Below are 22,347 nucleotides of genomic sequence, written 5' to 3'. Positions count from 1 at the left end.
GTGTGGATTTTGTGCGTACAGAATGTGATTTATTTCACAGTTTGGTTAAAGTAAAATGTACTAAGTATATCTGTGTCTTTTCTTTTTTTTAACTTTACTTCTTACTGTAAATCTAAGTGTGGGTTTGCCATTGTTATTCTACTTTACTTTTATCTTGCAAATTTAGGTATAAATATTGGACTGGGATTATTAAAGGTATTTTTAATGTGTTCTGAAATCATAAAGGTATCTGTTTATGTGAGCACTGTGTGGAGGTTTAGGGAAATTTATTAGGACAGGTGTGTGTGTGTGTGTGTGTGTGTGTGTGTGTGTGTGTGTGTGTGTGTGTGTGTGCATGTGTGTGTGCACTAGATAGATACATAGACAGATAGATAGATAGATAGATGCATAAAGATATCTGTTTATATGCACACACAGGATCTAGGCAACTCACAGAAAATGAAGTGTTACATTAATTGGTTTGTATGTATTGTAAGATGGCACTATTAATCTCATATTTTATTTGATAGTAATTTTGTGACACATTTTACTTTGTACTCTTCTATATTATACCTGCAAGCTGCCTTGGCAAGTATACATAGTAAGTGGGGGTAGAAAATACCCAGATAACAAACAAATAAATAATGCATAAAGAATCCATGAAGTAACAAAGTAAAGGATGGGGCTGTATACTGGATTATTTAATAGGGCAAAAATGTTTAGCTTGGTTCCAGTTATGCGTTTACAACAAATATTCATTATTTAGTTAACTGCATCATTGAGTATATTCAGCAGCTATTTTGATGACTCATATCTCACTTTCAAAAATACAGTTTACAAAATGTATTCTTCTAGCCTGTGGTCTGTAATACATTAAGCAGTTATCAGCATGTCTTATTCCAGCATGTGCCATACTCTTCCAATCTGCAATAAGTATAAAACGGAATGTGAAAGAAATTAAATTAAATAATACAGTTTTAAACAAACAGAAAGTATGACTCAAAAGCTGCACATTGAAAAGGTCTGTTATTATAAAGCTGATGTACTGTAAATAAAATACAGTGTACAGAACTAATAAAAGATGTGCTATATCATTTAAAGCAACTATTAATTTGATGAGTTTAAAATGTTCACTATTTTCAATTTCTTCATGTTTTACTCTACTTAAAATGGAACCTTCATAATTGTCCAGACCTATTAGATGATCAACACATAATCATTTCTTAAAATTCCTAACCAAGAAAAGAAAATTCCTAACCAAGAAAATTAAGACTGTGTTTTGAGTCAGACATTTTACAATTAACTTGAACGATCGTTGTGCCTGCTTATACTCTAACATCAGAAATAACAGGCCGAAAGTGTTACAAATGACAAAGAAAAGCATATTATTGCATTTCCTTTGTAAAATATTCTGAATTTTCAACTTATAACTATTCCTATTTCGTACCTTGAAACACGGAAAAATCATTAATTATATGCTCGGAATATAGAAGTTCAGTTCCCGTTCACATTTCACTGGAGCTCTGGCTTTACTTCCTGTGACTTGACAATAAAATGAAAGCTCTTCTTTACTGGCTGTAATGTCAGAGCAAAACTGTTCAGCTTCTAGCATCATTTTCTACTCAAAATACTAGACAATGTCCATATATGTTTCCCTTGCTTATTTGCTTTTCATGAACACTGTGATAGCATCAGTGCAGCAGGAAGTTAGTCCTGTATTTGGTATTCACTGTAACATGTCATTAAAGGCATCATTTACAACCTAACCAAAATGAAATAGAATAAAACAAATTTACTATCTTAAACGTCAGCCATGTACCAAATATATATTTTTGCTTTCACGGATGAGTCACCAATACCCATTCATTTTCTCATTGTAGGCGACCTCTAACCGGGAAAAGCCGAAAGACACAACAACAACAACAAGAACAACATTAGCAAGCCCTTTTACCTGCTGGCTAGTCATTATGGATTACTTTTTCTTTTCAGACAAACTTAATCACAGAGGATCCTTAGCCCACAACTCTTCCCGGCAGTGTTGGTGGGAGCATCCCACCTAGACCACTGCTTTCATCCCACCTAGACCACTGCTTTCATCCCACCTAGACCACTGCTTTCATCCCACCTAGACCACTGCTTTCTTTGCTGCTTGCTTTTTTGCTTTGCAGTTTTCACACAATTTGTTACAAGAATTCTTGTTGCAGTAATCATCCGTTTCATTCATGATTCCAGAAGGCCACATATCTTACCTAGTTAAAGGGACTACTGGAATTAACTCTTCCTTATGAATACAATACTGGCCTGAGTGAATGTCCTTCTTTTTGTTCCAGTATCTACATTCAGACTCATACAGCTATCTGAATAAGAGTCATATCATGTTTCCTGAAAACAAAAGATCACTCAAAGTACAGAAAGGTCAAGCAATCTATTGTTTTGAACCTATCATCCGTGGCTGATGTCACTATTAAATATGTGTAGGACTGTTTATTAAGTCTGGCTCCATATGTGTGTGTGTGCATGTGTGCTTGTGTGCGTGTGTGCGTGTGTGTGTGCGTGTGTGTGTGTGTTTGGGGGTATATATGGGGTGATAGTCTGTATGAATCATACCTCTCAATTTCTTTACTCATTCTGGACAAAGTCAAAAATAATGAATGGACAAAGGGCCAAAACAGGGACAAATTTTAAATATTACTGTAGTTTGCTTACAAGGTTAATACAACAGCTGAATTTGTATCCTTATCATCATTGTTATGCATTTTCTGGACAATTATATGTATGAAACTCTAATGTCTCTGGCCTTACTGTCTGACTGTGATCTTCAAATATTTACCAGAAAATCAAACATCTTATAAGGACAAAACAAAAATATGAGGCAAACTCAGGGAAGTTCTGCAAAATTCTGGACAGTTGAGAGATATGGACTAGGCAAACATGCATATGTGTGTGTTTGTGCATGTGTGTGTATGTGTGCATGTGTGTGTGTGTGTGTGTGTGTGTGTGTGTGTGTGTGTATGTGTATGTGTGTGTTTGTCATGTAATCTTTGGAAATATCAGAAAATAACTATAGAGAAGTGTTTTCTGTATTTTGTATACCTGCAACCACTTCATCTATCCATGATTTTTTTTATCTATGAAATGATACGCTAAGATATCATAAGTCTGTACCCATAATGTTTGAATAGACTAGATTAATTTCATGGAATGAGAAAATATATTGTCATAATGCTAATAATGTTTTTTTCTTACCATTATACCCACATATTAAATGATGCCACTTTTTCATGTGTAAAATATTTGGTGGCATAATTCTGCATCAAATATAATTTTATAATAAATGATGTACCATACCATTATTTAAAAAGGAAAGTCAAGAAAATGAAGTTTATAATGTTTGTTTAAGCTGTGGTATCAGATTTAAAGTATTTGAATATCATATTTCATGCTGAAAATATCAGTTTGAGTCAGGGCTATGAAATGACAGGTTCAGAGTCTGTGATACAGTGAACATCAACCAGAGAAATTGATTTATAAATAATACTGTGCAAAACTTGTCTCTAGTCTCTCATTTTTCTATTTTCATTTTTTATCCCTGATATTTTACATAAACAGATATTTGTTCTTACTTTTATTATTTATTCATGTAAGTATTGCAGATTGTTTTAACTGGGTTAGTACCATAGAGCCAAATGTTCATTTAAACATGAATCCCATGGAAGAAATCTTTACATGTGAAACCTACAGATACTTGAATATAACAGGCAATCTCCAGGAGCATCATATGCTTCCAATGTGGTAGAAAACCTGACTACCGAGAGGAAGTCCTTATGGACACATGAAGAGCATACAGACTCCAAACAGATCGCATCAGAAGGCCAGCTATGAGCTCTGTACCCCAAAGAAGACAAACTGCAGCATTAAACACTACAACATTGTGCCAGCAAATGCTAACACTTCTGCATTTAAATGTCATCTTTTATCCTCTTATTTAGTATTAGGCAATTTACTTTTGCATGTACCCCTAGCACATGTATTTTGAGTGCTCTTTTGGAAAATAGAACTCTGATAGCATATGTGCTCATTCACTGTCTCAATATCAGCAGGTAAGTTTTTGCTAAGAATTATTTGCAAATCATCTGCCTTTTCACTTTGATGACATCTGGCATAGCTAACTGGTTGTGTTTCTCCTTAACTGAGTATGACTTCTCTTATACAGGGCTCTAGGAGATCACACCCCTAGAATGCCCTGTTGCAGGCATTTTTGCCCCACATATACAGGATAATATATTCTCCTTAAAGCAATTCATGGCATATAAAGACACCCCCCCCCCCCGTCTGTCAGATTAAGAGGTAGCACTGAAGATAGGCAGTTCACAATCAGGGTGTTTGTACTGGTCTAAACAAACACTATGGAAGATGGACCACTACTGCACAATAATGAAGAAGCCATACATTATGAAAATATGGTCATCATCCGCAGCTTTCAGTGACCTCCTAAATGCCATTTTAAGATCTGCATTTTCAGCAGCTTTTCTTTTTATGTGGCTTTTGGCATCTCATTCAATATAATGGATTACAAAGAGGTCCCCAAGCTAGTTTTGAACCTGGTTTGAAGATTTTGGATCTGTGGATGCAAACAGACTTACAGACTACTACTTCTGACTCCTAGAAACTCCTATTAGTATATGTTTGTATCTCTATAATCCTTGTGCACACTGTCATTTTTCTCTAGTTGTGACACCATGCCTCTTACCTCACTCCCCCACCAGGTTATACAAGTAAATAGCAGTTTGTATCTTTTTTAAGAACACTCTTTTCCAAGTTGTAGTCTGACATGCAAAGACATAAGGATTTATTGCTTAAGTAAGACTTGCCAGAACAGCTTGGAAGATAGTTGCGTCTTCCCCCAGTCCATTTCACATCCTGCTCAGCTTGGAGACACTGGTAGAATTTACAGTCTGACCTTGTTTGCTTTTCATCAGAGTACCTACACTGAAACAGCATATATTAAACACAGATGACAATGTTTCTCAATCAGTTTTAAACCTGGTCAAAAATCAGGACCCTAAAACACAAATCAATGCCAAGTTAAGCAAAATAATTTCTTTCAAGTAATATGTCTGATATTTAATATGACAATTTTTAATGCATGAGTAAATATATTTGAATTTGTCATGAAATTGTAGATGATGAAAATGTATTTACTTTTATGACTCCAGCGGATTAATGCCACAAATTGTAATATGTAGCCATGAATTTAAGCACAGCAATAATTTCCAGGTTATCTTGAAAATGCGTCTTTCAACCTGAAATGTCCTTGGATAATATCCTTTGCTGGTGCTAGAGAAAAAAATTCCCCTCCCTCCCATCGTTTAATCCCTGATCACATAAATTAATATGCAAATAACATCCATTTGAAGCACTTGTAAATCTTCCCATGCCCAGCTGATCTGAACATGATCCTAAAAGCTAGTAATATTCTTGGAAGAGCAGCGGATTCATTTATCATATATCCATACCTGGAAATAGTGCAGAATGCACCTCTTATCTTAAGATTTATATGGATCTAAAAAGCATCAGAAAGAATTCTTCAAAGGTAATAACATCTGTCTCCAGGCAGAATATACTCAGATAATAAAACTTCAGAGGTGAATGGCAAAACATAGCAATGTGTTGTCACAACACTGCTGATGCCTTACTTTTCCACTCCTTCAACATAAAGGAAGGCATTTGTAAGTTAAAAATATTTCTGCCAACTTAATAAATTTTGTAGACAGGTATTTGATCATTTCACCCCTGATGACTATGGCATATTAATTGTGTCCTATTAAATAATTAGTCATTCTTTTGCGGTTTCAGTGAGACAGCGATCTGTTGCATCGCTACATTCTGTTTTCAGTTTTTTAGCCTTTTTGGGCTCCACCCAGGAATTGTGAATGACTGTCCCACCTGGAGTAGGGTCCACATGAAGGACAGATACAACCCTCTTTTTCATTTTGCTCTTTAGAACATTTCGGAATTTCTGCCTTGTAAATGCATACAAAAGTGGGTGAAATATGGTAGTAGCATAGGCTAATGTGAGGAAGCACATTCGCAACCTAACCATCAAGTCACTTGGCCCCAAACAAAGTATAAGAAGGTTAACAATTGAAATAGGTGCCCAGCAGAGCAAGAAAGTGGAGATGATGATGAGTGACATTCTGAAGACACGCTTCTGACGTTCCCTTCTGTCACGATGACGTTTCACTGCACGTCTTAGAGCTATGATTACAGAGACTGATGCATGCACTCCCAGTGTTGGATTCTGAGAAGCAGGAGGTTGAGTCAGCCGTTTTGTTTCAGTAGAAGGGCCATGAGTTAACCCCTTTCTCTTTTTTCTTTTTCTTGTCTTACGGCGTTGACTCCTCTTGAAGTGAGTGCCAATTTTGATTTTCAGGGCCTGGAGTATTTTGGTGTATGTAACTAGCATGACTGCCACTGCAAGGAAGAAGATTGGAATCTGGATAAAGAGGTGATAGTACATGCCAAGCTCAGTGTGGTACTCATTGGTGCTTACACACAGCAGCGTGCGGTTCTTCCATGTCGCCATGTGATGCGGGTCCCCAAAAAACTCCACCTCAAAAAATGGAATGAAGAAGACCATGAAAGAAATCACCCAAACACAAGATAAAAGGAATAATGCTCTACTCAGAGTCAGGACCCTATTGGCAGGTCTTACAGAGATGTCGTACCTGTCCAGGCTGATGACTAAGACATTAATAGCTGTAGCAATGCTGCTAAAAGTTACACAAGCCTCATGGAAGCAACAAACCAGGGAGATGTTTTCTTCCAGGGGGATAAGGATTATAACAATGGTCAAGGGGACACAAACAACACATATAATGATGTCAAGAATGTGGAGGTTCATAGTGACTATGTTGCTGACAGAATCCACCAGGTTGGACTGCACGCAGTAAAGGACAAGGACTGTCAGATTACTGCTGAACCCAAGTACTATCTCAAGCATCAGGAAGCTGGTGAGAGAAACTTGGAAGCTTAGAGGGTATGGTAAGTACCATCCTGTATCAGGAGTAGCTCCATCTGTTGTTTCTAATATGGCATCATAGATTTCTGGTTCCATGGCTGAGACCATCTTGTGACTACTCATATGGTTTGATAGAATTCTGCACAGTTGTTACCAAATCTGAAAACAAAAAAAAATAGAATCCGTTTAGTGAAAATTTATCATTAGCTTTACATTTGTAGAATTAACAGTTGTTTTTATTTTTGAAACTCATAGTTTAACTTACTGGCATATGTTGGTAAAAAAGTTAATTATCTTGCTAACACTGCACCACTTAAATATACCACCTTCTTAAATTGTACATATTTTGGAAACTTGAAACCAATATTTTTTGACATTTGCTGTTAATAAGAAATCAACATGATTATCTATGGCTAAGTGTGAGGTTCAAAGATGAGAAGTAACTTGAATCATTAGGAGGAATTCCTACAGAAAATAGGAGTTAAAGCAGCTGCAATTATAAAAATAACTTTTTTTTTTACAAAAAAGTTTTTGATTCCTTAATGTCCTTCCACAGGAATAAGGAAACATGAGTAGTCACAATTTCTCTGCAGAGAAATTAATTTATGGTTATTAAATAATTATTTTTATAAGCTTATTTTTTTTTGTTTTACCAGGTGGGAATGCTGGTGAAGGAACCTTTTTAGCTATTACCTGTGCCAAAATTGCAAAAGTGAAGTGAATAACAAGACAGCTAACAGAGCATTATTTTAGTTAGTAAACCCAGGCAGCACAGGAAGATATTTAACAAAGGTAGACACATAATTTTTTCACACAGTAAATATGCATTTATTTATTTATTTATTTTATTTTACATTTGTTTATTGGGGTGTCCAGCCAGAGGAGGCCTAGGGAGAAAAGCTCCAAAACAATATTATAATATAATAGATAATATAATATGCTGATTTAATATATATCATCATCATAGTACAATGTTGAGAGGACAGGCAGTATTGTTTTATAGGTAATATCTTCTTCCCAAATTTGTACAAAACCCTTTGACAGAGTTTAAGAAATACTGGAATAAATAGGAACATCTGTTGAGAAAAAAGGAACTTTATTGTTAAAACAAATTGTTCCTCACCTCTAAAGTATACGCTTAGAAGTGGTTTTAACTTTTTTGTCTATGGGAAAGATTTCCTAAAGCAGTAGTGCTCATTGATATAGTGTTTTAAATCACCAGGGCTAATCTGTTAAATGATTTGTCACAGACTGCCCTAATGATATGGGGGTTTGTTTAGATTAAGTCTGGTATTTCTATGAAAAGAACCTGCAGTATCATGCATGGATCGGATGTTTGCCAGAGATGGGCACTATCTGCTTTAAGTACTAATTTAGATTACATGTGATTTTTGTAAGTGAAACATTTGATCATAACCATGATTCCATATAATTTAGATTATGGGAATCATACACGTGGTTTCTAAGTCAAACATTTGATCATTACCATGATTCCATGTAATTTAGATTATCAGAATCATACATGTGGTTTCTAAGTGAAACTTTAGATCATTACCGTGATTCCATTAATTTATATTATGGAAATTATACATGTGATTTCTAAGTGAAACTTTTAATCATTACCATGATTACATTGATTTAGACTCTGAGAATTATCTATGTGATTCCTAAATGAAATATTTGATCATTACCATGATTCCATTAATTTAGATTATAGAAATCCTACATGTGAGTTCTAAGTGAAACTTTTGATCATTACCATCATTCAGTGTAGTTTATATTATGGAAATTAGACTTCCGCGGTGGTGCAGCAGTAGCGTTGTTGCCTCACAGCAAGAGGTTCTCCCATTCAATTCTTGGCTGGAGTGCAGGGAGCGCCTTCTGTGTGGAGTCTGCATGTCCTCCCCGCAGTTGGGTGGGTGTTCGGAAGAAATGCGTAAAATGGGCATGCCTTAGTTGAAGGTTGAACGTCGAGTTGGCACCTCGGCATTCGGGAAAATCTACTGCCAATCATTAGCGGACCGGAGTTCCGCTGTGGCGACCCCTAACCGGGAAAAGCCGAAAGACAACAACAACAACACTTGTAATTTCTAAGTGAAACTTTTGATCATTAATATGATTCCATTAGTTTAGATTCTGGGAATCATACATGTGGTTTCTAAGTGAAACCTTTGATCATTACCATGATTCCATGTAATTTAGATTATGGGAATCATACATGTAGTTTCTAAGTAAAACTTTTGATCATTACCATAATTCTATGTAGTTTAGATTATAGAAATTACACGTGTGATTTCTAAGTGAAACTTTTCATCATTACCACAATTCCATTAATTTAGATTATGGAAATTATACACATGATTTCTAAGTGAAACTTTTGATCATTACCATGATTCCATTAATTTAGATTCTGGGAATCATACATGTGGTTTCTAAGTGAAACTTTTCATCATTACCATCATTCCATGTAATTTAGATTATGGAAATTACACGTGTGATTTCTAAGTGAAACTTTTCATCATTACCACAATTCCATTAATTTAGATTATGGAAATTATACATGTGATTTCTAAGTGAAACATTTGATCATTACCATGATTCCACTAATTTAGATTATGGGAATCATACATGTGGTTTCTAAGTGAAACTTTTCATCATTACCATGATTCCATTAATTTAGATTATGGGAATTATATATGTCATTTCGAAGTGAAATGTTTGATCATTACCATGATTCCATTAATTTATATTATGGGAATTATACATGTGATTTCTAAGTGAAACCTTTGATCATTACCATGATTCCATAATAATTATACTGCAAAATTAAAATAGATTTCAGTAGACAGCAAGAAAGCAAAAGTATAGTTTTGAAAAAGAAATACAAGGTATAGTGAAGGTTTACTATCAAAATTTCGAACCATACTCCGTCAACTGTACTAAGTTCGAAAACAGTAATATCGATGTAAAAAAAAAATCTAGAAACGAGTTTTAACATGGTTCGAGGTAGGTGATCAGTATTATTCCAAACTACAAACATCTCCCCTACCTCGACCCATGTTAAAACCTGTTCATAGATTGTTTTTTTTACATCAATATTACCATTTTCAAACTTACGTGTTCGACGATAGTACAGTCAATGGAGTATGGTTCGAAATTTTGATAGTAAACCATAGTGAATGAGTATGTACTTAGAGTGTCAAACTCCATGAAATCTAGAGTTGATTTTTTTATAACTGTTTTGTGTCTGATAAAATGTCAGGTGTGGCCATAGAATGTGGTCATAGCCTCCAGTTTTGCTAATGTTTTATGCTCTTAGATGTCGCAATCTCCTTTCAGCAACATGAGGGGTTTGGGTTCAGTTTATGGTGTCAGGAGTGACTCCTAGTGCCTGAGACTGATGAAAGACACCAGTGGCAGTTGATAGTCTTTTCCATAGAAGCCAAAAAATTTAAAAAAGACATATTTTTAGTTCATAGTATCTGTATCTGCATTACACATCATTAAACAAAGGCTTTATGGACAATATGCTTTTGTTATGTGAAGCTGAAAGTGAGAGATCTGAGAAGTGTCTAACTAACATTAATACTTCTACAGAGTTTTTGAAGTTTACAGTCAATATGTTTTCTCATTGCATTAAGTGCTGTTAGGAAAAACTGCATCTGAACAGAGGATATATATATATATATATATATATATATATATATATATATATATATATATATACATACATAGATATGTTCTACAAAGTGTGTTACTCTACTCTGTAACAAAGGATCGATTATGAAAATCACACAAATAAAATTAACTTAATTACCATTGTAACATAGTACAAAAAAATCATCAACCATAGCTAGATATGAACTATATTAGGCATTCTATATATTGCATTGAAAATAGTATATATATTTAATTCATATGAACTGTAAATGTGACCACACACACACAAGTTTAAACATTACTGTATGTATCTTTTAACTACTGCATAGACTATCATTCCATTTTCTACAGTGCTTATCTTACTAATCTGGGTCTTCCAAGTGGAAAATAACTGAACACTGAACACAACTGTTCAAGGGTTTCTAGTATGAGGCAGTTGTTGTCCTGACCATGACTGCAACCTGTAAAGTCCATATTTTCCAAAAGGAATGTAATGCAGCAAATGCATCACAACAGCTACTCAATCAAAACTCCCTTCCCCCCACTTCCTGCACAGTCCACACCCAACACTTTTTTCCAAACTGTACTGAGCAAGTTTCATACGTGGTATGTGACACTGCATCCACAGGTGGCAAATGGACTGCATATCAACATTTGTCTCTAGACTGACAGATACTGAACCATACTTTGAGCAGCTACAATGGTTCTCATGTTCCCATTTTTACTATCTGAGAACCTCCAGTATTCTAGGTGGAGAAATAAAACAATTTTTCCTCATGATGCCTAAAAGGCTTCAACAACCTCAGCAGCCTGTTACAGTGTGCAATGCTGTTTATCTTTCAGCGATACACAAATATGAGGAAGCATGTCTTCAATGAACAAGTGGACCCAATCTCTCACCTTGAGCCAAATCACTTCACTTCTCTTGTGCTTTTCTTTAACCATCCTGAGTAATGCAAGGGAATCCATTAAACTATTTACATCAAATGTATCTCTGCTCAACATATAACTAATTTGCAATTATCTCCAGTGAGTTTGCTTTGGAAGGACATACTTCCTTCTTAGTAAGAAGGCTACCTCTACCACTACATCACCCTCCATCATATCACACACCTGTCATAACATTGTAGTCCCATTTTCAACAATTTCTGTCTATCTCACAGGGATGCCACTGATATGTAATGTAGGTGCCCCCAGATAGAAATATCTTTCCTGTTCAGATGTGTAACCACAGTGTCTTTTATGCCTTCTTCAGATGGCTATGAATAGTCTTAAAATATCAGACAGGTGTTAAGTACACCACACATAAGATGGACCCCTATTGACCCATAATGGGAGTTTATTGGGGTCAATTTGCACCAAGGGGACCAAGGCAGACACCAAGGCATATCTTCCCATCTCAATTCATTCCAAGCCTCCCAGCTTCTGTGAAATATTGCAATGTTGCTCACTTAAAGTTTCAGTCTCTGAAATATATGTACTCATATATACAATGGTAGTCATACATTTACTTCTAACATCCTATGCGCATTTGGATAAAGGTTTATGCCTAGATATTGAGGGACATATTTGCACCAAACAAAGCATATGTCTTGAATTGTCTCTAGGAATTTCCTAGCAGCTATTTTCATGGGTGATGCTTCTATTTAGTCAAACTCAGTCATAACCCTGATTACTACCCAAACACTATCAACTGTTTGCAGGTACTCAAATCATTCCCTGGAATGTTAGTCAGTACAAGACAATAACCAGCAATGCCATAGCCTAGCATTCGTTTTCACTACCACTGTTTACATGAGTTTTAATTATTAAATGTAATGACATATACCAGACATAACATTTGCTGGATGAATCAACATTAGGGACATGGGGCACCCCTGCTTGTGCTATAGTAAAGCTGAAAATATCAGATAGGAAATAATTTATTAGATCTTTGGCTCAAAAAGTATGGTAATTAAACTGATTTTCCTTAACCATATCATTGGAGAGACCAACTGCATTTATCATCTTACATGGGCAATCCCAGCAGATGAACATGAAGGCTTTCTCAACATCTATAAGGACCACCACTGCAGGGGTCAGAATTATTAACTGGGATTGCAACAGGGTGATTAATACCTTAATACAATTGCAGTACTCATACCTTGATTTAGTTCCAGAAGAACATGTTTAGTCAGTTGACTAGCCTACTGGCATAGATTGTCATATCCAAATTCAGTAGTTAGGCTGACTGATAATTGGAGACCAGTTATCTATCTTTTCCTTGCTCAGTAAATGCTACTGTGACTGACTCTGTGAATGAATATATAATTCAGCATTTAGGCCATCTGGTCCTTCTGCTTTAGCCTTGGTTGATTCCCTGATAGTATGGTCTATCTCACTTTTAACATTTTTTTGCCTTATCCATTCTATTAACCTGGCTTCTTGTAGGAACTTATATGCCAGTTTATGAAGTTACAATTGTTTTTTTTTCTGGATATAAATCCTTGTAGTACTTTGAGAAGGTCTTGTTTATATCAGTCACTTTCTTGATTATCATGTTTCCTTTATCTGGAAAACTTTGATCTCAGTTTATCACCTGCATTCCAAGCCTGTCAACCAAGTCCCTGCTTCTGGCTGTAATCTTCTCTGAACATAGGTTAACCATTTTAGATTTTGTTAAGCCACATTCTGTGTGAGCTGGTCTGTAGGTTTTAATTCTTACTATTTCATTGATTCGAACCTCCTCACACTCCTGCAATCACAGCTGCATGTCCATTTCTAGTCCCCTAATCCTGTCATGTTTGTGCTTAAATCTCAATTGCTGATTTACACATTTGCTTACTTTCACTACATTTCTGGTGGAATTGACTTCATGAGCTTAATTATTTTAAACTTGTGTACTCTTTTGTCTATGAAATCCCGTACCTTGGGGTCTGGGAATATCAAGGGGTGTAGCCTACAAGCATATTTAGAACCAGCCATATGGGCATGATCATGAGATAATTGGATTATTACATGATATGAAGATCCACACTGTTTGACTTCCATACTATTAATCTGGGAGACTTCATTCAGTTAGTTACTATCTCCACTTGCACTTCTCTACCTCTTAGAGCAAGAAATCTGGACAAAGTCATCAATAAAAGTTGGACAAAGGCCTAAATCCAGGGACAATTTTTAAATACTGCTCTGTCAAACTTAAAAGTTGACAGAATAACAGGTTTTTCATTAGCATGAAGTTTCTGAAGGGTATGAAGTATGTCATTATCTTCTAACTTCAGTCTTTAATGACTTGCCACTAATTTGCCAGAAAACCACAGTTTTATGAAAAACATACCAAAAATGTGAGGCAAAAATCTGTACAGTTGAGAGGTATGTTCCTAGAGTAGGCTGTTATCAACTACTTAATAATGTGACACACCTATCATTGGTCCTGCCTTCCTCCAGATGATACTCTCTACCTCACTTTACTGACGTGCTCAGTAGAAAAAATCATCCTGCATGTAATACATGAAGCTAAAACCTCATTTTGCTTTCCAGTCACAGTTATTATGTTAAACAACCAACCCAGTGTAGAGTCATCAGTTTGAGATCAACAGATCAACAGTAGGACCAGACCAACCTGTACATCTCCAAGTGGCTGCAGCAAGGATGCTTGAATTTAAAGGTTTGAAGGGACAATGTCTGTATTCTGACTGCTTGCATGACCAGTGTAACAGGGAAAGATGAATTACTAGTAGAAATGATGTGCTTAAAAGATAGTATTTAAATATAGTGAAAGACCACATAATTGCCAGACACTCCCATTCTCTTGTTGAATATATATTTTACAGACTTTTAAGCTTATGACTAATGTAACAGAAGGGATATTTGTCTTTCTCAACAGTTTTTGACAAGACCAGTGACAAAACCAGTAAGTAGGTATACCAAATATGATTTGTGTGAAAACAGGCAAGTATCTGTTTAGTTCAAAAGCGTCTATATGACAGATAGTAAACCAAGATTGTGAGCTATATGCAAGACCAAGTTCAAATCACAAAGGGATTAATAGTCTGAGTAAAGTCAGGTCATTCATAAGCCTTGTAGCTGAAATACTGATATTTCCTTAAAGGTTATTTGTACATATATCAGATGAGCCTCCACTGTAGAAGGTTTAAGGTATTACACAGTGAATACTTAGCTTTGATGGATCTTTCTTGTAGTTTTTCTGTTTTTTATCTAAAACTATCTCCAGCAACTAACTCTTAAAAAAAGGTATTTCCAACAGTTAACTGTTAAGAAAAAAGCTTCACTTCAACCATTAATGTGCGCTTTACAGCTGAAATCAGGACACAGATATCCTGATGATAAGAGTCAAAGGTATAAATCTGCATAGCGCAGTCTGACATAAACTTCTTTCTGAAACAGATTTGAAGAGAAAATGATATTGATCAGAGGAGTAGAAACAAAGAAAGGGACAGTTACTTCTGAGTACTCAGCTAGAACGTTTTAATGTCACAGGGAAAATTACTCTGGAATTGAATTAATTATACTGCAGAGCTGCATTTTCCATGAAATGCTTTCTCAAAATGAAGGGGAATCTACTAAAGATAAAATATTCATGAGGCAGCAAGTATTTTCGATCAAAAGTAATGAAATTAGATGTTATTATTCATATTCTAATGTTTGATTGTTAATTCTGCATGTTTTACCCATTACTTGGCATTAACCATGCACATTTTGACCTCCCACTATAAATGTGTTTGCATAGCAAACAGAAACTGCATGGAAACCACTGTACTATTTCTGCAGCTGCTTTGATGCCCTGTGATCTTTGACTCCTCCCAGCATGCTCTCCTGCTAGCTGTCTGAATGCTGAGTTATACGAAGCATTTGCAATAGTAGTAAATGGAGGTGCGTACTGTTGGAGCTTGTTGCATCTTTGAGAGGCATATTGTTTGAGTGCATGTGTTTAGAGATGACGGAAGGTTTGCAGCATGGAGCAGATAAGTTAGTCATCAAACATTCAAGTGAGAATCCTAATATTTAACTGCTTTACATTTTGAAATTTAAACTGAACACCAACTGAAGAATTGAAATTGACTCATCTAACTTAAGGGGTAGTCATTCTACATTCTTAACCTGTCTTTCAAACCTCAGGACGTGAGGTCATACCCTGACATAGTTGTATGTCCATCATTTATCAGTAACTCATGTTTGACCAACTGGCTATACAGAGACTTCTTTCACTAACTGTCTTCATCTCACATGGGGAAAATAAGCAGTCTGTGGACACTGAGCTGTCTCACCTTGGAGTTTTTACGAATCGATATGACCATCATTTCTGACAGAAATCTAGCTTTAGCATCATCGACATTTCTGAACCGTAAGCGCGCGCACGCGTGCACACGCACACACACATGCACACGTGCACACACGCACACACACACAAAATTAAGATTAACTACATCTTAATTTTAAAATATGTGTGGTATTATTTGTGATGTTAAAAAACAGTGGCTGCAGAGAGGTTACCGAAAGATTTGTTGAGATCATAAAGTAATAAAATAAATAACATCTAGAGAACATCAAATCATGCAATGGAAGATTTGCACATTGCACTGAACTATATTGTATCCCTTCACATTCTACACTACAAATGTGGCAACCAAAATGTAACCCAGGTCAGCAGTTTTGCTACACATTTTATAATTTCTACCCATCATTTTTACTTTCCATTAAGTGTCAAAATGAGTTCAGCACTTTCCTGTTATTTTCTAGACAGTTTTCCAGTAAATACTGTTAATAATTAATTAAATGATACAGGTTTTCAGTCTTTAAAAAACTACCCACCCTGCATATGAAAAGTACCCTGTGGCTGGCATACAAGGTGGTCTCGGACCCTGCATATCCACAAGTCAAGCTCCATTCGAGTAACCCATGCACGCAACCTCAACCTGGTCTGTGACATCAATAGGACTTGCTGGCGGGACAGATTTGTGTCCCAGAGACTCCCCCATTTATGGAATAGACTCCCTCTCCACGTCAAGCAGAGTGCCCCTTTACCCCTTTTTAAGCGCAATCTGGATAACTGGATGGGAAATAGAAAATACATCCCTGTGATTCCACCCATGTCCTTGCTGGATGGGGGCATTGGGAGCTGATTTGTCTATGCCCAGTGGCTAGGCTATAAGGGCCTCAGGGCAAATAGCCTAGTAACTTCCCATGATCCTATGAACCTATGACCCCTTACAAGTTCGTCACAATACCATGCTTACAGTAGCAGCAAGCGTGTTTTGCCAGTGTACTGCAGATAATATTGCCAGATAGATGGCTGCACAAATACACAATACAGTTTAAACCATTTTTGCTGACTCATATAAGGCATAGAAAAGGATAAACTTTGGAGTACACCGTATGCAATTTTCAAAATGTATATTGCTCCTTTACAAATTAATTTTCAAAATGTGTATTGCTCCTTTACAAATTAACACCCTTCTATAATAGCAATGTACCATGGTAGGCTCATGGGTAATAAATACCTCTCAGCTGTGCAGATTTTTGCAGAATGTCCAGATTTTTGCCGCATACTTTTCATCTGTTCCTCATAAAATTTGTGATTTTCTGCCAAATCACTGTGATGCTCTGAGGATGGAAGTCAGTAAATAATGATATACATTTGTGTTTCAGACTTCATATCATTCAGAAAAATGCATGTTAAGACAAATTCTGTTATTCTAGCAACTTTCTAAGTTTAGAAGAACAATATTTAAAATTTGTCCCTGATTTTGGGCCTTTGTCTCCCCATTCTGTTAGGCTTTGTCCAGATTTTTTGCACTGAGAGTTTAAGAGGTATGGTAATACATATTTTGCTCATGGTCAAAGGGTTCTAGTTTGGTCATAAGGGAGCGTACAGTACATTCCACTGTAAGTAGAGGATTACCTATTTCTTGCCATGTTGTATTTGCTTAATTAACTCACCAAGTTTAGCTGGTGATTTCAACTCCAGTTTACAGGCTTGGCCACAAGTAAAACATTGGAATACTAGCTATACAAATGGAATGAACAGCTGCAATAAGACAATAAATCCCCAGTGCTACCAGACCCAGTTGGCTGCTTTCTCTGTTTCATGGTAGAATCCCCTCTTAACTGCTCGCATCCTGAAAGATGCGGAAATGCTAGAACTCCACCTGGCTGAACCCAAACTGCTCACTATCTTGGTCTACCCCACGCTAATCTTAAAGTTTAACTAAGGTTACTATCTGGTTATTATCTTAAACGTCTCTCTATTTAAATTCTAGGCTGAACTGGGTCTACAGCACTACTAGGCTGTTCTAATCTAGTTGTATTTTATCCTATACAACTAAAATTGGCTAACCTCAAATAGCTATTACTGGAAGAACCTTGGTGGCTACTAACTAGTGCTTTCCTCCTAAACTACAAAACTTATCATTACTACCCCCAAAAATTTAAACTGAGTGCCTAAAAATTTATTATTTATTATTTTTTATTTTACATTTGTTGACCGGGCTAGTCTAGCTGGATATATATCCGTTTACAGTAGAGGCCCGGGGAGAAAAGCTCCAGTACAGTTAAAATTACAGTGATGAATATAAATAAAGCAAAAATATTTAACAATACATCAAAGATTTTCTACATAGATTTCTAAATGGTACAAGAGAGGCAAGGCAATAACATTTCAGAAACTTATCAGTCTTACATTTCAAGAGAGAATAACAAATAAATTTAAAATGTACAAGTCTAGTTCTACTAGTAACATAGTAGGATATAAAAAAAACTAAGGATAGAATAATTTAAGGCATAACTTAAGATTAATGAAAGGTTCAAGTCCTAGAATGCTATAACAATGCTAAGAACTAAACTTTAAGAGAAATCATTTTTTTCTTCTAAGCCCATACTATACTTACAGTACAGCCAAAGGCCCTGGAAACCTCATGGTCTGGTTTAAACTATGTAATACCAGATCCCTCCCCTTGCCTATCTACCTAAGCGATGTTACTTATACATCTGTGAAACCCACCATTTTCAAATCCCCAGTGCTACCAGACCCAGTCGGCTGCTTTCCTGTTTCATGGTATGCAACTACTCCTTTCTAGATTTTAGATTTTATTTTTGTGACTGCTTTTCTCATCTGAAATTATTTCACATGGTCGATGTATGTAAAAACCTGAGGTAGCTATACTGCAAGTTAGATATGCTTCTTAGCGATTGCTGCTGATTATGGCAATTGTAGATCTAAATGATACAGATTTATTGGTGTTTTTGTAAGCAAAGTTTTTATAAATGCAAAACAACATTATATCATCAATCTACCGCAAAGGGCAAATGTTTCTATGTAAGAGACCTGGAAACTAATAGGATTTTAGTTACTTATCCTAAAAGAATTAGATTTATTACTGCTCTACAAAACTTGCTTGTTATGAATATTAGTCTGTCTGGTAACTGTTGTAAGGATTTGGATGTTTTTATACAGAAAGCTAACTGCCTGTTAGCCTAAAAGCTTTAACACTGTAATTCTATATCATTTGTTACTAGATTATAGCTCTGTACCACTTGAGGGCTTTTGCTATGAAAAACGCCATGTAATTACATATACCATTCTAAAAGTGCATTTTGGTTGTAAGAGACTTTTACTGCTTAGAATTGGTGCTGTGTGTATGTGTGTGTGTGTGTGTGTGTGTGTGTGTGTGTGTGTGTGTGTGTGTGTGTGTGTATGTGTGTGTGTGTGTGTGTGTGTATGGGGGGGGGTTGCATGCAAGTATTAATGTTACTGTAACACATTCCAGAATAGTGTTGAGACTTAACAAATACACCTTATCCTTTATTAGGTAGTATACCCTCTTAACTGCTCCCAACCTGAAAGACATGACAACGCTAGGTGGACTCCACCTGGCTAAACACAAACTGCTCACTATCTTGGTCTACCCCATGATAATCTTAAAGTTTAACTAAAGTTACTATCTGGTTATTATCTTAAACGTCTCTCTATTTAAATTCTAGGCTGAACTGGATCTACAGCACTACTAGCCTGTCCTAATCTAGTTGTATTTTGTCCTATACAACTAAAATTGGCTAACCTCGAATAGTTATTACTGGAAGAACCTTGGTGGCTACTAACTAGTGCTTTCCTCCAAAACTACAAACGTTATCATTACTACCCCAAAAAATTTAAACTGAGTGCCTAATAATAAAATGTTCAAGTCTTAGAATGCTATAACAATGCTAAGGAATAAACTTTAAGAGAAATATTTTTTTCTTCTAAGCCCATATTATACTTACGTTATAGCCAAAGGCCCTGGGAACCTCGTGATCTGGTTTGCTCTGCAAAACTTGCTTGTTATGAATATTAGGCTGTCTTGGTAACTGTTGTAAGGATTGTGATGTTTTTATACAGAAAGTTAACTGCCTGTTAGCCTAAATTATTAACACTGTAGTTCTATTTCATTTGCTATTAGATCATAGCTGTGTACCACTTGAGGGCTTTTGCTATGAAAAATGCCATGTTATTACATATACCATTCTAAAAGTGCATGTTGGTTGTAAGAGACTTTTACTGCTTAGAATTGGTGCTCTGTTACATGCATTAATGCTATTGTAGCACATTCCAGAATAGTGTTGCCCTCGCTGTACTCGGACTCGCTAAGTGCTCCACCCTGCCCTCAAATTCTACCCTGCCCCCAAATTCCACCCACCCCTAGTACTGCTAAATTTATAGCAATAAAACCATATCCCCTCTCTATCTCAACCAAAGCCACCTGCTTAGTATAATTATCCCCTCCCATCCTCCCACTCCTCACCACATATCCTACTAATATTATACTACTGTAATAATGTCTTTTCCACCTACTATATTAACACCAACATTCAACTTATTAGGTCAAGATATATTCTCCCCAAATCTAAACACTATCAAAAGCTATTATATAAATTCATGAAGTTCTTAGTTAACTTGCACTATAATCTGACAAGGGATTGGAACATCCACCCTAACCCTAGCCCATACTCTGCTCTAGACTCTATTAGCTCTCTATCTATAAACAGGCCCCCTAACTCCTTTCTGGCTTGACATCTAAACATTTGAAGCTTAAGCAACAAGGTACACAACCTATATGCCTTCTTAGCAGTTTACTCCACTGACACACTGTGTCTAACAGAAACCTGGCTAAAACCATCAACCATAGACAATGAGATATTACCACCTGGGTATAATATACATAGAGAAGATTGTAATAATAGAAAGGGAGGCAGGGTATTAATAATGCTACAATTCTCTCTACCAAACTACAGATTAATAAAAACAAACATATAAACATAATCTGCATATACATCCCCCTGGCAACAATACAAACACCCTGGAAGACATCATCAACTGGTTATCTACTACCTACCCCCAAGAAACTATTGTTCTGGGAGATTTCAATATTGACTGGAATACATGTTCCTCAGATCCTCTCACTACCCATGTAAACTTTTATGGATTCTCACAGACCATATCCTCCCCCACCAGAATTGGTAAACCTAACCACAAAGAGAGTGTCCTAAACTGGATACTCACCAATAGTCATCCCCACATGTCAGGGACCCTCGCTGATGACCTTAGTGACCACCTTATTAACTATATAATTAAACATAAAGCTTTCAACCCCCACCAGCCCACCTATAAAACTGTCAGAAACAGTAAGAACTTTAACCCCACCAAATTCCAAAATGAACTCAAACTATGTGACTGGACAGAATTAAAACACCTTCCCCTGGATGAGACTGTAGTTTACTTTAATACCAAATTCCTTAACATACTCGATTCACATGCTCCTGGATGCTCAGTTAGATCTAAAACAAAAATCGCCCCATGGCTTTGAAAAGACTCCAAATCCAAAATTGTACTCAGAAATAAAGCATGGGCCAAATGGTGTACCACTAAAGCCTCTCTAGACCAAATTAGTTACTGCCAGCTAAGGAATGAGACCAAAAAATCCATCTTACTAGACAAAAAAAAAAACAATTTCTGCCATCTACAACAGAATAATCAAAATAACCCTCAGAAGTTTTGGGAAGGTATAAACAATCTCTTTCACCAGGGTCAATCCTTCACTCCTACCCCCTCAGTTTCTGTCCATAAATCTACTGAAGAGGTGGCAAATACCTTCAATAGTTACTTCACAGAGACTATGCAGTCCCTAGCTAGCCAATTAACTCCTAGTGGCTCTATAGTAAATGCAGCTATACCCATTTCTCATCTCTCTTTTAGCCTCCGACCAGTTTCTTCATCTCTCGTTCAAACCTTACTTAAAAAATTAAAACCCACTACTGTTTCAGTTGATCTTCTCCCTGCTGGGAATTTGCAAAAAGCTGTACATGCTATAGCATACCTCATCTCTATCTTAATCAATAGAACCATAACAGAGGCCACCAGCCCCTCCATCTGGAAAATATCCTATCATACCACACCATAAAGGCAGGAGCTCTACTGAACTGTCTAACTACAGACCCATAACAATAAACACACTCCATACCAAAAATAAAGAAAAATGCTTTACTGGTGCATCCGGTACCTCGGCTTTCACCTTCAAGGAATATGTTGTTAGAGAAGGAGGGTCGAATAGGCAGCTTCCCCTGTGGTAAGTGTATGGTTTGCAAAAGAATAAAACATTTAGATAGAACTATAATAAACAACAAAGCCTACAGGACTAAAGATTATTATAATT

General features: G+C 36.3%; 1 protein-coding gene across 1 annotated transcript in view; it reads right to left on the bottom strand.

Moving 5' to 3' along the window:
* Positions 1-5,047: 5,047 nt before the first annotated feature.
* The window catches only part of LOC122807745 (G-protein coupled receptor 22-like), a 158,822-nt gene continuing 141,522 nt past the window's right edge, over positions 5,048-22,347 (bottom strand). The window contains exon 4 of the mRNA XM_044078733.1: positions 5,048-7,159. Coding sequence (XP_043934668.1) covers positions 5,816-7,123 — 1,308 coding nt within the window. The 5' untranslated portion in view covers positions 7,124-7,159 and the 3' untranslated portion in view covers positions 5,048-5,815. The remainder of the gene's footprint in view (positions 7,160-22,347) is intronic.

This window comes from Protopterus annectens, chromosome 7.part1 (genome assembly GCF_019279795.1).
Source record: "Protopterus annectens isolate FY-2018-M chromosome 7.part1, PAN1.0, whole genome shotgun sequence".
NCBI classification, from domain to species: domain Eukaryota; kingdom Metazoa; phylum Chordata; order Ceratodontiformes; family Protopteridae; genus Protopterus; species Protopterus annectens.
The sequence above is the reverse complement of the archived record's forward strand: the minus strand, read 5'-3'. Positions and strand labels throughout refer to the sequence as shown.